Source organism: Ochotona curzoniae, unplaced genomic scaffold (genome assembly GCF_017591425.1).
Source record: "Ochotona curzoniae isolate NIBS_2020 unplaced genomic scaffold, NIBS_Ocur_1.0 contig_3819, whole genome shotgun sequence".
Lineage (NCBI taxonomy): Eukaryota > Metazoa > Chordata > Mammalia > Lagomorpha > Ochotonidae > Ochotona > Ochotona curzoniae.
The window spans coordinates 9065801-9081904 of record NW_024466004.1 but is presented as its reverse complement, the minus strand read 5'-3'; the positions used below and the strand labels follow the sequence as shown (position 1 = coordinate 9081904).

At 51.5% G+C, this 16104-nt stretch overlaps 1 protein-coding gene across 4 annotated transcripts; it reads left to right on the top strand.

Moving 5' to 3' along the window:
• Positions 1 to 23: 23 nt before the first annotated feature.
• MRPL14 (mitochondrial ribosomal protein L14) lies at positions 24 to 13371 on the top strand. 4 transcript variants are annotated; one of them, XM_040983456.1, is made up of 4 exons: positions 24 to 145; positions 10813 to 10913; positions 11046 to 11136; positions 12853 to 13371. In XM_040983456.1, the coding sequence occupies exons 3-4, from the start codon at positions 11069 to 11071 to the stop codon at positions 13217 to 13219; spliced, it is 435 nt and encodes a 144-aa protein (XP_040839390.1). In that variant the 5' UTR covers positions 24 to 145; positions 10813 to 10913; positions 11046 to 11068; the 3' UTR covers positions 13220 to 13371. The 4 variants fall into 4 exon arrangements, with proteins under 4 accessions (XP_040839390.1, XP_040839388.1, XP_040839389.1 ...); XM_040983454.1 differs by lacking the exon at positions 10813 to 10913 and having other exon boundaries at positions 11049 to 11136; XM_040983455.1 differs by lacking the exons at positions 24 to 145; positions 10813 to 10913 and adding an exon at positions 158 to 281 and having other exon boundaries at positions 11049 to 11136.
• The last annotated feature ends 2733 nt before the right edge of the window (positions 13372 to 16104 follow it).

Sequence of the window (16104 nt, the reverse complement as noted above, 5' to 3'; positions counted from 1 at the left end):
CGCGCGCACTGGCTCCCCGCAGCCCGGCTGGCCCAGGACCTGGCCGCGCAGGCGCCCGGAGAAGGCCGCGTGCTTGGGGTTGTAGTGGGGAGGCGGCGCTCGGCCGGCGGGGCCTGCGGCGGGAGATTCCGGGGCTGCAAGAGCGGTACGGTGCGGGGAGCGCGCCGGGCTATTTGCTGTCTTCTCGCACTACCCACCTCCTCTGCGCCCGGTCCCTTTCTTCCCGGCAGAAGGGGACGCACCTTCCTCCCCGCTCCCCCGCATTCCCCGCCGCTCGGTGGGTGAGAGAGGTGGGAGTGGGAGCACCGTGGGCCCTTTGCGGGCTGAGGGACCGGCGGGAGGGTCCCGACCTCCTCTCCCGGAGTCCCCACGGCTCTGCGTCTCCCTCCCTGGGTCGGTGTCCCGGCGTGCGCTTTCTTGCCTTGGGGAAGTTGGGGGTGCGGTCGGTCCCCCGGCGCGTGTCCTCTGCTGCTGGGTCTTGCGTCCTGCTCCTGCTCCTGCCCTGCCGGGACGAGAGGGGAGTTTGCCCTGCCGCTCCGCGGTGTCTGTCAGGCGTGTGTGTGTTTGTGTGTGTGGCGCTCGAGAGCGCGCAGCTCCCAGTCTAGGGGCTTCCCTGGTTTCTCATTTCACAGGAGACTGCGACCTGCAGTGATTAAGATTGGAGGGGGGGCGGGAATCGCCGTCCGGGTTCCTGGAAACGGGGATGGTGCGGTGCACAGGCAAGTTGCCTCCCACGGTGGGCGGCCAGTGCACCTAGCCACCGCTGGAGACAGAATGGGCAAAATTTCTAACGAGGGTTTTCAGGGAAGAAATATATTCACCGAGGCTTACTTAATAGTTTGGGGCAGGCTTAAAGCTGGGCCTCAAAGCTCCTGCTGGACAAAAAGGCTTTCCTACCAGGAGTATGCGGTTCTTGTAGAGGCAGTGATCTTTAGTTCTGTGGCCTGCTGGCTTTCCAGGGTTCATTAGTTATCTGTGGAATGCACCTGCAAGGTTTTGAGTTGCCCTAGGTTGAATGTGCTCCAAGCTGAGTCCCGTTGGAGAATTGGAAATTAGTATACTCGATGAGAGTTGTCATGTAAAGAATGGGGCAGGTGTTTTGCCTAGTGGTGGAAACACGTTACTACCTGGGTTCAATTCCCAGCTCCTGTTCTTGGATTCCAGCTTCCTGCCCTGGGAGGTGACAGTGATGGCTCAAGTGTTTGGGTCCCTGTAACCCATTAAAGGCCCTGTATTCATTTGCTGCGTTTTGGCCTGGCCGTTGGGTTAGTTCAAGAATAGGCCAGCAGGTGGTTCATTCATTTTCTCTACAAATTTTGAAAATGGAGTTAGCATCAGAGGATGCTGACTGAGTAGAGATATGTTTTAGTCTTTTTACTGTGTTTTATTTGTTTTTAAAGATTTGTTTATTGTTTTTAAAGATTTATTAATTTTTTTGGAAAGTCAGAAGACAGAGAGGAAGATCTTCTGTTCAATGATTCATTCCCCAAGCAGAACTGCACCGATCTGAAGCCAGGAGACAGGTCTTCCACCTGGTTGCAGGGTCCCAAGGCTTCGGACTGTCCTCAATTGCTTTCTCAGGCCATAAACAGGGAGCTGGATGGGAAGCGGGGCTGCTAGGATTAGAACCGGTACTGATATGGGATCCTGGTGTGTGCAAGGTGAGGACTTTGGCTGCTAGGCCACTGTGCTGGGCCCAAAATTTATTTATTTGTCTTTAATTGGAAAATGAGATAGGCAGAGAGGAGGAGAGGCAGAGAGGAAGATCTTCCTTCCATTGATTCACTCCCCAAGTGGCCGCAATGGCCGTTGCTTACCCGATCTGAAGCCAGGAACCTGGAGCTTCTTCCTGATTTCCCACATGGTTTCAGGGTCCCAAGGCTTTGAGCCGTCCTCGACTGCTTTCCCAGGCACACAAACAGGGAGCTGGATGGGAAGTGGAGTAGCTGGGACAGGAATTGGTGCCCATAATGGGATCCTGGCACGTTCAAGGCAAGGACTAGCCACTAGGCTATCGTGCCAAGCCCATATAATATATTATTGAAAAAGAGTGACAGAGAAAGGTTTTCCATCTTCTGGTTCACTTCCCAAATGGCGGTCATGGCCAGGAGCCTGGAACTGCATCCATGCCTGGCACATGATGGGTGGCAGGGACCCAAGCACTTGGGCTGTCTTTTGCTGCTTTCCCAGGAGCATTAATGGGGAGTTGGATATGGCTTAATGTGCTAAGTCAACGTACCAGCCCGTGGATATTGGTTCTTGACACCTGCTTGAGGTACAAGGTCTTCGAAGGCATTTCTGTGTGCCAGGTTGGCCTTGTTTGAGAAGCATTGGTGTCCTGTATGCTCCTCCTTGCCTCTTGTTCTCAACCTGTGTTACTGTTCAACTTGTCCAGGAGCACACCATTGCACACCAGGACTGTGCGGTACAGGACAGACAGAGCGGTCTCTCCAGCAAAGGAGCTGCCCAGAAAGAAGAAAGTTCATTCTTCATTCCCTGGACATGGGTGCAGTTGACCGATGAGAACTTTGCTGGGGGTAGGAAATGAGTTGGCTTTTTTTTGTTGTTAGGGCAGTTTTTCAGCTGTAACAGGAAGATGGGGGCCAAGCTGTCTGGTGAATTGCCTGGTGGGCAGAGTTTTGTAGGTTTGGATTCCCATGGTTGGTTTGGTAAGCAGTTTAGATGAGAAGGAATCGCTGTCGTGTTTTATTTTATTTGTTTGAAAGAGTCTAACACACGCACAGAGATCTTGCCTCTGCTGGCATAGTTTCTAAATGCCTGCAACATGGAGCATGGTCAGACCAGGACCAGCAGTCAAGAACCCCAGCTGGGTCTCCTATGAGGATGGTAGGATCCCAAGGATGGTAGGATTGCTGCCTCACAGGCTCATTAACAGGAAGCTAGATTGGAAGCCTGGAATAGGCAGGATCGGGTATTCTCCTATGGGATGCAGGTGTCATAAGAGGCTTGCAATGTTTGTCCCTGCTACAGTTTATAAAGAACTTTTTTCTTTTATTTGAGCGGGGGGGGGGGGGCTTGGAAGAAATTCTCCATTTTATCCTTCGTTTCTTGAGTGTATAGTTTCTGTGGAGTTTTAAAGATTTATTTTTTTTGTTTTGAGAGGCAGAGCAATAGAGAGACAGACAGGGGTCAGATTTTCTGTCTGCTGTTTCACTCCTCAGGTGCCCTTCAGTGTGGGATGCTGGCATCCCAGAAGGCACCTTAACCTCTGTGCCACAAGACTGGTCCTTCCCGTGGCGCTTTCTGCATGTTGTGTTCTGCGTGGTTATGAAACTCGTGTGATACATTGTTTTCTGAAACAATAGGATTCACTCTGAGGCAGAATAGCACTTGTAATGAATAGCTGAATGACAGACCAGAGTTACCTAGTTTTTGGGCTGCTGGAGATGACTAGACATTATTTTTAAGAGATTTATTTATTTTTATTTGAAAGGCAGAGTTGCTGAGAGAGGAGGAGAGATCTAGAGATCTTGCATCTGCTGCTTCACTCCCCAAATGGCTGCAACAGCTACAGCTGGGCTGATCTGAAGCTGGGTGACAGGAGTTTCTCTCCCAAGACCTGGGTCATCCTCTGCCATCTTACCTGGCCATTAACTGGGACCTGAGTCAGAAGTGTGGAACAGCCGGGACTTGACCGAGTGCGCACATGGAATACCACCACTGCAGGGGAGGAATTAACTGCTCTGTCACAGTACTGGTCCCAGAAGTCATTTCTTCCATATTGTTACTCTGAAAATGTTTTATTTTTTTTGTATTTAAAAGGCAGAGATAGACACACAAACTTGAGAGCTCCCATGCATAGTGGCTGCTGAGGTTGCTGGGCTGGGAGCTGGGGACTCACTGCAGTTCTCCCACATGGGCAGCAGGGACCCACCTACCTGAGCTAGTAACCTGCTGACTCCCAGGTAGGGGAGCCGGAACTCAAACCCAGGCACCTGATGCAGCAGGCAGGCATCCAAGGAGCCTTTTAAATCGCTACACCAAAAGCCTGTTCTATAGCTGGTTTTTTTTTTTTTTTTAATTTTAGATGTATTTTTATTGGAAAGTCAGATATACAGAGAGGAGGAGAGACAGTGAGAAAGATCTTCCGTCTGCTGATTCACTCCCCAAGTGAGTGCAACGGCTGATGCTGTGCTGATCCAAAGCCAGGAGCCAGGAACTTCTTCCAGGTCTCCCACGCAGGTGCAGCGTCCCAAGGCTTTGGGCCATCCTCGACTGCTTTCCCAGGCCACAAGCAGGGAGTTGGATGGGAAGTGGAGCTGCTGGGATTAGAACCGGCAGCCATATGGGATCCTGGCACATTCAAGGCGAGGACTTTAGCTACTAGGCCACGCCGCTGGGCCCTATATCTGTTTTTAAAATAATATGGTTATGAATCTGAACATGTCATTGATTTTTTTTTCAACTCAGTTGTTTTGTTGTTGTTTTAAAAAGCTAGGCAAGTAACAGTTTAACCTGTTGTGCCTTAACCTCCTGCACCACAATGCCAGCCCTCTGCCTGTACTTAGGACAGCCATGCTGTAATCACTGTATGTCTTCAGGGAGTGTGTATGAACTTGGTTAAAATCCTTCCCTGAAATCCATTTAAAGCAAAAACAAACAAAAAATAAACCAGGCAGAAAGAGAACACGCTTCCATCTGCTGGCTGATTCCTAGAATGCCCACACAATAGCCACACAATAGTTGGGAACTAAATCCAGATCCCCCTGGGTGGAAGGAGGGACCTCACGACTTGAATGATCACCTGTGGGATCCCATCCTGTGCCTGAGAAGACAGTTGGAAGGAATTGGGAGTAGAGGTGGGAAGCCCACGCAGGCACTTTGATATGAGAAGTGGGTGGCCCTGTGGGTGTCTCATCATGTCCCCGAGGCTTTCCTCTGTAGAGTTTAGGCTGTGGCTTGCCTTGGCGTGAACCAGTATGATTTTTACATGTGTGGTAGCAGCGAGGCCTTGTGGCTGCTGTTTAGATCTCATTGGAAACAATGTATACGTGTTTCTAGACCTTTGATAGTAAGTATCACATTTGCTGGCTCTCAAAGCTCAGTCTACCTCCCTGTGGAAAGCAAAAATGAGGCCCAGTGCCCAAGTCCCCGAAGTCCTCCTCGGGAGCCTGGGTAAAGGGCACCAGATAAACCCCCAGCCCCAGCCTGGAGCTTTTCTGGAGCTGGGCTAGTCACAAAGCCAGTCTGTGTGTTTATTCATAAGCTAGTCCCTCCGCTGCAGCTGTGTGCCAGGCGCTGTCTTGCACCCTGAGGGTATGGCCCCTGCCCTCCTGAAGATTTATCCCAGTGCGACCTGCAGTGTGATGCCGAGTCAGCCATTTGCCCCTGTGTTCCCAGAGCCCGCCATCCTCCCCACCTCTGCAGCCGGGGGAAAGGCTGGAAAGTTAAATAAATCAGGACGGCAAAATGAGCAGGCTCGTAGATTGCAGGAATTAATTCTCTTCCCTTTCCTCTCTCCTACTCTTCCTCTCACCTGTCATTGTGATTCAGTCTCTGATTTAGGAAGCAGAGAGCACAGGCTTCGTGGCATTCCAGGTGAGGACTGCATGCAGTGTTGTCATCCCATATGGGTGCAGGTTTGAGTCCCAGTTGCTCGCTCTTTTCTTTTCTTTTCTTTTCTTTTCTTTTCTTTTCTTTTCTTTTCTTTTCTTTTCTTTTCTTTTCTTTTCTTTTCTTTTCTTCTCTTTTCTCTTTCTCCCAAGATTTATTTATTAAATATTTATTTTATTTTTATTGGAAACTCAGATATACAGAGAGGAGGAGAGACAGAGAGAAAGATCTTCTGTCTGCTGATTCACTCCCCAAGTGAGTACAACAGCTGGTGCTGTGCCAATCCAAAGCCAGGATCCAGGAACTTCTTCCAGGTCTCCCACACAGGTGCAGAGTTCCAAGCCTTTGGGTTGTCCTCGACTGCTTTCCCAGGTCACAAGCAGGGAGCTGGATGGGAAATGGATTAGAACCGGCGCCCATATGGGATCCTGGCACGTTCAAAGTGAGGACGTTAGCTGCTAGGTGATGGCGCCGGGCCCAGATTTATTTATTTTTATTACAAAGTCAGATGCACAGAAAGGAGAGACAGAGAGGAAGTTCTTCCATCTGATGATTCACTTCCCAAGTGTCCCCAACAGCCAAAGCTGAGCTGATCAGGAGACATGAGCCTCTTGTGGGTCTCCCACATGGGTGCAGGGTCCCAAGGCTTTGAGCCATCCTTGACTGCTTTCCCAGGCCACAAGCAGGGAGCTGGATGGGAAGTGGGGCCTCTAGTATTAGAATTGGTGGCCATATGGGATCCTGGGTGTATGCAAGGCGAGGACTTTAGCTGCAAGGCTACTGCACCAGGCCCAGCTGCTCTATTTTCAATCCAGTTCCCTGCTAATGTGCTTGGGAAAGCAGCAAAAGATGTCCCAAGTCCTTGGACCCCTGCACCCACATTGGAGACCCAGAAAAAGCTTCAGACTCTTGACTGTATTTGTTTATTTATTTATTTAGGATTTATTTATTTATTATTACAAAGTCAGATATGCAACGAAGAGGAGAGACAGAGAGGAAGAGCTTCCGTCCGATGATTCACTCCCCAAGTGAGCGTAACGGTCGATGCTATGCCGATCTGAAGCCAGGAGCCTCTTCTGGGTTTCCCAAGCGGGTGCAGGGTCCCAAAGCTTTGGGCTGTCCTCGACTGCTTTCCCAGGCCACAGGCAGGGAGCTGGAAGGGAAGTGGAGCTGCTGGGATTAGGACCAGCACCCATATGGGATCCCTGGGCATTCAACGCGAGAACTTTAGCCACTAGGCCACGCTGCCGGGCCCAGACTCTTGACTTTAGACTGGCCCAACTTTGGCTATGTCGCCTTTGAGTAGTGAATAAGCAGATGGTAGCTCTGTCTTGTTTTTGCTCTCCTTGTAACTCTTAATTCTGCTTTTTCATTTTTTATTTTTTAAAAAAGGTGTATTTTATTTTTATTGGAAAGTCAGATATACAGAGAGGAGGAGAGACAGAGAGAAAGATCTTCTGTCTGCTGATTCACTCCCCAAGTGACCGCAACAGCCGGTGCTGTGCTAGTCCAAAGCCAGGATCCAGGAACTTCCTTCCAGGTCTCCCACACAGGTGCAGGGTCCCAAAGCTTTGGGCCGTCCTTGACTGCTTTCCCAGGCCACAAGCAGGGAGCTGGATGGGAAGTGGAGTTGCCGGGATTAGAACTGGCGCCCATATGGGATCCCGAGGCGTGTTCAAGGTGAGAACTTTAGCCACTAGGCCACAATTCTGCTTTTTTCAAATAAATAAATCTTTAAAAATAAGTAAAATAAAATTGGAGGTTGGTACTCGGTAACAATTGGGAACAAACTGAAAGCCACCGTGGGCCTGTAGCGCTTCCTGGCCATGTCTGAAGGCTGGGGTTGTAGAGGAGACTGTGTCCAAGGCAAAGCATCGTAGGTCTGGGGGGCATGGCCTGGGTCTGCGGGGCTGTGTTACTCAGACCGACCGTGGGGTCCATCACGATTGCTGTGAAGGAAATCGCTGGCTCTTTTGCTGACTCAAAGCAGTTACCTGGTGTTGGGATGGCTGTTTTCTCAGGGTGAGCTGAGATTCCAGGGGCCTGTTAGGGAGGCCTGGGCTCTTCTGTGACCTTGGGCCTAACTGGGCTGTGTCCCACATCCTGCGCTGTGCTGACAACCCTGCAGGCTGCAGCCCTTGTGTGGAACCATGGGTAAGGGTCAGGATTTTGTATTTCCCTCATTTATTTCATCTGACAGATGTTGATTTGCACTCCTCTTTACCAGGACCTGCTGGGATGGAAATGGAGGGAGCATTTCCCCTCAGCTCCCAAGTATTTATCTGAGGAGCAGAGTTAGAGAGGGAAATGCTGGGCCAGGCTGAAGCCAGGAACCAGGGACCACATCTGGGTCTCCCACTTGGCTGTCAGCGGCCCAAAGACTTGGCCTGTTTTCTGCCTGTGAGGTGCATTAGCAGGGGACTGGATCTGAAGCAGAGCAACCAGGATTCCAACTGGTGATCTTAATGGGATGCTGGTGTCGCAGGCAGTAACTTAACTTGCTGTACCACAGTGCTGGCCCCTCTTCTCAAATAGTTTCAGTCCACCGTTGCTTGAACCCACAGGTCTGAAACCCATGGAAAGTTTGAACTTTTTATTGTATTTATTTATTTAAAGATTTATTTTTATTATTTTTTTCATTGGAAAGGCGGATATACAGAGAGGAGAGACAGAGAGGAAGAGCTTCCGTCCGATGATTCACTCCCCAAGTGAGCGCAATGGTCGATGCTATGCCGATCCGAAGCCAGGAGACTCTTCAGGGTCTCCCACGCGGGTGCAGGGTCCAAAGCTTTGGGCTGTCCTCGACTGCTTTCCCAGGCCACAGGCAGGGAGCTGGAAGGGAAGCGGGGCTGCCGGGATTAGAATCGGTGCCCATATGGGATCCCGGGTGTGCAAGGCGAGGACCTTAACCACTGCGCCACCGCGCCGGGCCCTGTATTTATTTTTTATTGTAAAGTTAGATATACAGAGAGGAGGAGAGACAGAAAGTTCTTCCACTTGCTGATTCACTCCCCAAGTGGCTGCAGTAGCCTGAGCTGAGCTGATTCAAATCCAGGAGCTTCTTTGGGGTCTTCCACATGAGTGCAGTGTCTCAAGGCCTTGGGCTGTCCTCGTCTGCTTTCCCAGGCCACAGGCAGGGAGCTGAGTGGGAAGTGGAGCTGGTGGGATTAGAACTGGTGCCCATATGGGATCCTGGTGTGTGCAAGGCTAGGACTTTAGCTGCTAGGCTACCATGCCAGGCCCTGAAAATATTTTTTAAAGATCTGTGCTGAACAGCCTTTTCCCTCTTGTCATCATTCCTTAAAGAATTCTGTGTAATAACCATTCCACAGAGCATTTACGCTGCATTAGGTGTTCAAAGCGATCTCGATGTGGTTTGAATCTAGGTAAGGTGCAGATCATGTGCTGTTTTTTATGGGGGATGTGTACATCTGAGGTGTAGCTATCTGAGAGGTCACCTGGACCTTGTGTGGAAACTCGGGGACAGCTGTACCTGAGAAGTGACTGTTCTGTGCTTCTGAGTTCATGGAACGACTCACTATTACCCATTTGATGTCTGAGTCCTTTGGATTTGGGGCTGGCGGGCAGAGTCAGAGCTGTGAAGGAGCTACATGGAAGTGATCCTTGGCACTTGTTCAGAGCTACAGTGCTGTTTTGTCCTGTTTTGTCTTGGAAAATGCACGTGAGGTATCCCTATTCTCAACAGAGCAAGAGTAATATGACAGTTGGAATATGCTAACAGTGAAAGGCAGGTGGCTGTGTGTACTCAGTTGCATAAGAGTATGGGTTCCGGAAGCTAACTGTTGAGGTTCAGAGTTCAGCGTGGCTGTGTGAACTTAGCCAAGGCAGTTACCTCTCTGGGTTTTGTTGCCCTGTGTATAGCAGGGACACTAGCAACAGTATCCACCTCAGGGTTTTTGTGAGCTTTTAATGCAATGGTTGTGGAAAATACTGTAGTTATTCATTTGACAAATGATCCAGAAAAATTAGGAGCCCAGATAATTCTGAAAGCTGGCTGCCCCCTCTCCACCCCGCCCCAGGGAGTCCTTTGTGTGCAGTGAGCCTGACGGAGCGGAGTGAGGCTGCAGCATGAAGTGACGGCTGCTCGGACTGAGGCTGGGTCCTCTTCTAGCTCTGATTGTGTCCCTGACTGCCTGCTGGGCGCTGCATGAGTTACCTGGTCAGTCTGTCTCTCGGTGTCCTGCTCTGTGAAAGGAGACGTGGCATGAAGACGAGGAAGGATCACAGCTAGGTGTGGAGAGCCAGGCACTGTGCTCATTGCTTTGTGTAGCTGGCCTCGGCCCCAGCCAGCAGGCGCCCTCAGTATCCCCGGGTTGTAGAGACACTATTGCAAATTCAGCAGCTTTGTCCTTGGTCCAGGGTCACTTAGCCAAAGAAAGTGAAGCTGGCTTCCTCACCTGAGGAGTTGAGAAGTGGCCGTCTTGTTTTATGTTTAATATTTCAGATCATAGCTATATTTTAGCCAGTGCTTCATGGAAAACACTTGCGAGTAAGTTTGGGATTTGAAGCTAACTTGTAGTTAATTAAGCATTTATGGAGTGGTGTGTTAGGTCTTTCTGTACAAGTAAATAGTGGACTTTCTCCTCACCCCTGTTAAATTGTACCTGCGGTGCTTTGAACTTGCATGAAGCAAAGTCATGTGTCAATACTACAGTGTAGAGGCCTCTCTTGACAGGGCTCTTGGAGTCTGCCTTCCTGGTGGCGGGACAGGGTGCTTGGTGGCTGGAACCATGGCTGTGGGCAGTTCCTAGCCATGCCTTGCAGTGGGGCTCAAGTGGCAGGGCCCTGGCACCTTCTGTATTTGTCGGTGCCCAGGAGGACAGGGTTGAGCTGCTGCCAGCTGGAGCAGCCAGTGTTGGGCTGTCGGCCCTGCCAACTCCATCTCGCTTCCCAAAGCCCACCTGCAGCTGGAATGTGAAGGAGGAAGTTTTCTATGGTGCAGTGCTGTTTGGGAGACTGGCCTGGGACAACTTATGGCACTGACCAGGCAGGGGCAGCCTTCAGCTCTGTTTTGCTAGCCTTCACTCCTAGGGGTGAGGGGATGTAGTAAGATAGCCTGGGTGGCTGCTTTAGTAACCAGCTGTCTTTTAGGGGTTGCAGGAGGCACACTGGTGGGACCTCCAGGAGGACTTGGGAAGGAGTTGCTGGCTGGGTGTGTGCCTGCTGAGGGGTCACACTCTGTGGAAGACATTCTGTGTGCTGTTGTGTCACCAACAGCAAGAACTGTCATGGGCCAACTCTGGCTGCCTGACCCCAGCCTCAGAACATGAATCAGCAGAATCGGAACTGAATTCCGTCTCATCCTCTGTGTCACTTAACTGCTGAGATTTGTATTGAGTGACTAATGATCTTGTGCTGGAAGTGCCACCTCCCACACAAGTCCCTGGGGAAAGCCAGCTCTGAGTAAGGGCTCTGGCTTGGGAGTCAATTCCGTCCCTCCCTTTTTCCTGCAGGATTTGCCACCTTGGGATCCATGGCTTTCTCCCTTGGGCTGTGGCCCTTTGGCTGTGTCAACCGAGCCCTGAGCCAGCGCTGTTTCAGGTAACTTGTCCCACTGACTCCCCAGAACTGGGTCTTTGAGTCAGCCTCAACCAGGGCTGGGAGTGGCATCCCACAGAGATGAGCACAGGGGCGGGGATGCTGAAGGAGGAGGGCAGGGGGGGAGAGGTGAGGAGGTGGTGTTGCTGTTGGGGCGGGCCAGGGAAATGGCCTAGGGTGGAAGCTACTGCTCTGCATTCCTTGTAAGATGCAGTCTGATCTCTCAACCTAGTCATCCCCTCCATGTGCTGAACATACACTTAAGAACAGGAAAAAAAAAAAGTTTTTAGTTGCAAAACAAAATTCATATACCTGCATATTACCAGAAATTTAAGCTTGGTAGACATATATGAACCCCCATTGTGGGGGGCATACTCCTTGGCAGACATGGCTTCCACCTTCCCCCTGCCACATATCTGTGCCCCTATCCCTCCTGTCTCCAGAGCCCCATCCATACCTGGGCTGATTGCACAGAGAGGAGCATTGCTTCCAGCACTGAAAGGTTCTAACATTTGGCCAGAGGTACTAACCTGGAAACAAATAATTCTAGCTGGAGGCCTACAGGTGCTGGTGAGGCTGGGGCCAGAGCTGCTTGCTGCAGGAGAGAAAGCATGCCTCTCCAGGCAGACAGGGAAGTAGCTCCTGCCCAGCCCCCAAAGGGAGCCAAGAAGTACTTGGAGAACTCCAGTGGTACCTGCTAGCTACTGGGGCACACAGGGGGTGCCTGTGTGAGTGCTGAGGTGGGGGACTTCCAAAGGTAGGTAAATCGGTTAGCAGTGTAGATGGTGGGGAAATATGGAACAAGTGTGAGCACGGTAGTAGTGTCAATTGTAGTGTGTGCTTTGTCAGCAGAGGGAGGTGTGATGAGACCCAGTTCGGACGCTGAAACCATGGTGTGGATGTAGAAGAGGGAGACGGAATGGAGGAGGGTGTTTGGGGGTGCCGAGGGAAAGGGCCAGAGCATAGGCAGCTCCATGGATAGGATGCAGTGGCTGCAGGGAGCTGAGGGGCCAGAGGTCATGGATAAGATGCTGGAGGTTCCAGAGAAGCTGGCAGACGAGGCAGCAAGGTCACCTGGGACCTCCTCAGCTTGCAGTTGTCTGTGTTGTAAGGAGCTTGGAGAGTAGAAAAGCAGGGCTAGAATTGAGCTGGAATTTATTAGTTGGTAGCAACACGAGTAAGTGAAATTGCCCAGAGAGAGTGAGAATAGGTTCCTAGGATCGCTGGAGTGTTGGTTACTGGTTTGCTTATTCATACCTCGTCTGTTCTCCATGGATGCCCTTCCAGATAATAGGGAGAACTACCTAAAAGGAAGATCAGGACCATGCTGTGTTTCTAGTTTCTGCCACATTGTATCGAGAGACTTCTAGCAAATTCATGTCTCTGTGTCTCACCAGCACATGTGTAAATGAGGATGTGTGGGGAAGTAGCTTTTGCAGGCCAGGTTGGGACTAGGTGTGACCCTAGGGGATTCATTTGGGAAGTAGCAGCTTTCAGACCAAGCTTCTGAGGGGTCTGTCACAATGTAAAGGCTGTGTCCTCATTAAAACGCTTTCCAATGGAGACCTTGACACACTGGTAGGAGCTGTTGGTACACGCGGACTGCTGGGTATGGCTGTGGCATTTGCGGCTCTGCCTTCTATCTGGGCTCCTGCTTGTGCAATAGCCTTGCCCTCTGGGAAGTCCTGCACCCATCACAGGCTCTTCTCTCCCTCCCAGCACCACAGGCAGCCTCAGTGCAATCCAGAAGATGACGCGGGTCCGTGTGGTGGACAACAGTGCCCTGGGGAACACACCGTACCATCGCCCTCCTCGCTGCATCCATATCTACAACAAGAGTGGGGTGGGCAAGGTGGGTGACCAGATACTGTTAGCCATCAAGGGACAGAAGAAGAAGGCGCTCATTGTGGGCCATCGCATGCCTGGCCCTCAGATGACCCCCAGGTTTGACTCCAACAACGTGGTCCTCATTGAAGACAACGGGAACCCTGTGGGGACCCGGATCAAAGTACCCATTCCCTCCAGCCTGCGTCAGCGGGAGGGCGAGTACTCCAAGGTCCTGGCCATTGCCCAGAGCTTCGTGTGACTGGAGCCTGGGTCTGTGGCTGCAGGGGGACTTACCAGTGGGTGTTACTGGAGCCTGGGCCATGCCAAGAGGGTGTCTGGGGCTACATGGCTGTTCCCCTTGGGCCAGGTAGCAGCCGTGTGACAAAATAAACATTTCTGTGTTTGTTTTCAGAGCCTTTTTTACTTTGTCCACTAGTTCATCCCTCAGAGGGCCCCAGCAGTTAAGGCTGGCGTGGTTCAGGACAAAGCCAGGAGCCTGGAACTCTAGCCAGGTCTCCCACATGAGTGGTAAGGGTCCAAGTGCTTAAGCCATCCCTTGCTGACTCCCAGGCTGTGCATTAGCAGGAAGTGGATAGGAAATGGGTAAGTCCAGACCCAACCACCTGCTTTCAAAGGGGCTGCAGGTGCTTTAGGCAGTGTCTTGACTGCTGCATCATCTAGTGACTGCCCCACAAGGGCCAATTTATGAGTACCATGGGGTCTAGCACATTCTGACCAAAAGGATTTTTTAAAAGTCTTAATTGTATTTATTTGAAAGGAAGAGAAATTTTCTCATCTGCTGATTCGTTTCCCAAACAGCCTCAGCAGCTGTGACTGAGTCAGGCTGAGGTCAGAAGCTGGGAGCTCTGTCTGCGCTTCCCAAGTATGTGACAGGGACTCCAGGACTTGGGCCATCACCTGCTGCCTCCTGTAGTGTCATCGGAGGCAGGTGACCTTCGGAGTGGAGGTGAGTCTTCAACCCAGGCTCTCTGCAATCCCTGTAGGTGGCAGGTACACCAAGTGGCAACTTAATCGTTGCCAAAAATCCTGCCTCTGTTAAAGGTCATGGGTTCCCCTCATCCCCTGCCCCAAATCTGGGATATTCTTTGTGTATTAGGGGCTGAAACCATGATTATGAAGATCAGTGGTCCAGCACAGGATAAGAGCAGTGAATCATTCCCTTTTGTCTGTGGTGGCCTGCGACAGTGCCTTCCTAACTAAACACTGCAGGGTCAGTGCCAGAGTGTACCTCTGTGCCAGGAGCAGGGAGCTCCCTCCTGGGCAGCCATGGAAGTGGGCACATCCTTACATGTTGCAGATGACATAATTTGGACCCGTAGAGGTAACTCACAGTTTATACATGGACCACTAGCAGGGGTGCTGTCGGGAGAGGCTGGGGACAGGCAGTGGGTAGATCACATGGGGGGACGCAGAGGTGTTCCGTAGTAGCTGGGTCTAAGTAATATTTTAGACTGAAGTAACAGTTTTGGGTTTTTTTTTTTTTAAACAGCATTTTAAAAAAACATTTATTTAGTTATTTATTTTATTGGAAAGGTAGATATCCAGAGAGAAGGAAAGAAAGATTTTCTATCCACTGGTTCATTCCCCAAGTGGCTGTAATGGCCAGAGCTGAGCCAATCCAAAACCAGGAGCTAGGACTTTCTTCCCAGTCTCCCATGCGGGTACAGGGTCCCAAGGTCTTGGGCCATCCTCCACTGCTTTCCCAGGCCACAAGCAGGGAGCTGAATGGGAAGTGGGGCAGCTGGGATAGGAACCGGTGCCAACATGGGATCCTAGCACCTGCAAGGCAAGGACTTTAGCCGCTAGGCTACCATATTGGACCCCCCTAAGTAACTTTTTAAAATATATGCATGTACAAGGAAACCTCAGTACAGTACTGTAGCCTGGACCTCTCCCTTCCCACCATGTCAGGGTCTTCCCATAGCTCCTGGGGTGAGCTCCTCCTGGTGGGTGATGAGTCCTCCCAGTCCTGACATAATTCCTGCTGACTATAACCCTGAGGACTGGTGTTCTCATTCCCCCTCACCCCCGCCCACTGCCATGGACACCCCTCAGAGCTGAGGCTGGCTCAGCCTACACTGCAAGAAGGCAGGGGCTCTGTGTGTTACCTCTGGCTCTCCTAAGCTGGAATCAAGTGCTATGGTAGCTGGGGAGCCAGCATCCTGCTGTGTGGCAGATGAAGCAGCATCTGTGCTTGACATGGTTGGGTGAGGCAAGTGGGCATGGCCAAGGAGGAGGAACCTCAGATCTGCGAGGATTTCTCTACATCTCTGAATGTGGCCGCTCTGCCCGATGCGTCCAGGGGCTTTCAGAGGAGGAGCTGCTGCACCTCAGGGACAAGAACCGGTGGTGCCTGCCTGGCATTGCTTGGCCCTAGCTCACTTGCTCCTGGGCTCACCTCGCTCATGGCTCTGCCTTTTGTCGTGCAGGAAGTGCTGTATTGCTCACCTCTCTGTCCCCAGTGTCCCCTCTGCTCTTGCGTGGGCCCAGATATTCCTCCCAAGGTGTTTTGTGCTGACCGCTAGAAAGCTGTGGTTTCGACACAGCCGGGTGGCAAGGCCTGTGACGCAGACAGGCCCCCGCAGCATGCAGCCCAAAATAGCCTCGGCTTGGCCACTCTCGCAGCTGCCCTATCACTCTGCCGCCTGGAATCCAATTTGCTGGCCACCCTCCCTGCCCCATGCTCTCAGCCAGGGGCAGCTTGCTTTGCCCATGAAATATTTAGACTCACGGATTTAGTTTCCCCAAGAGGATACACTTGCTTTTGTTTTGTTTTCCCGCTTCTGTATCCTTAAGAAGCTGCCTTTGGCAGGTCAAGGGGCCCCATCTCTCTGGGTTTGTGGCCTTTGCCTGCAGTGTCTTTGCTCACGTGTTCAGCTCCATCTCTTGCTAAGCCACTACCAGAAATGCAGGATGGAAAGAGCTCTCAGTGCAGTGGCTATGGCTAGGAGACCTAGGTGCCAACTGGGCCCTACAGCTATCCAGCTCTGGGGACAGCAGGCTGCAAGCTTAGATGTGAGGCTGCTGTGGGAAGCCGGGCTCTGGTGGGACTCCTGAGCCAGATATGCCCTCAGGCAGCCTCTGTGAAGGGCATGTCCCATGCTGCAGGTGGAGGGCACCCTG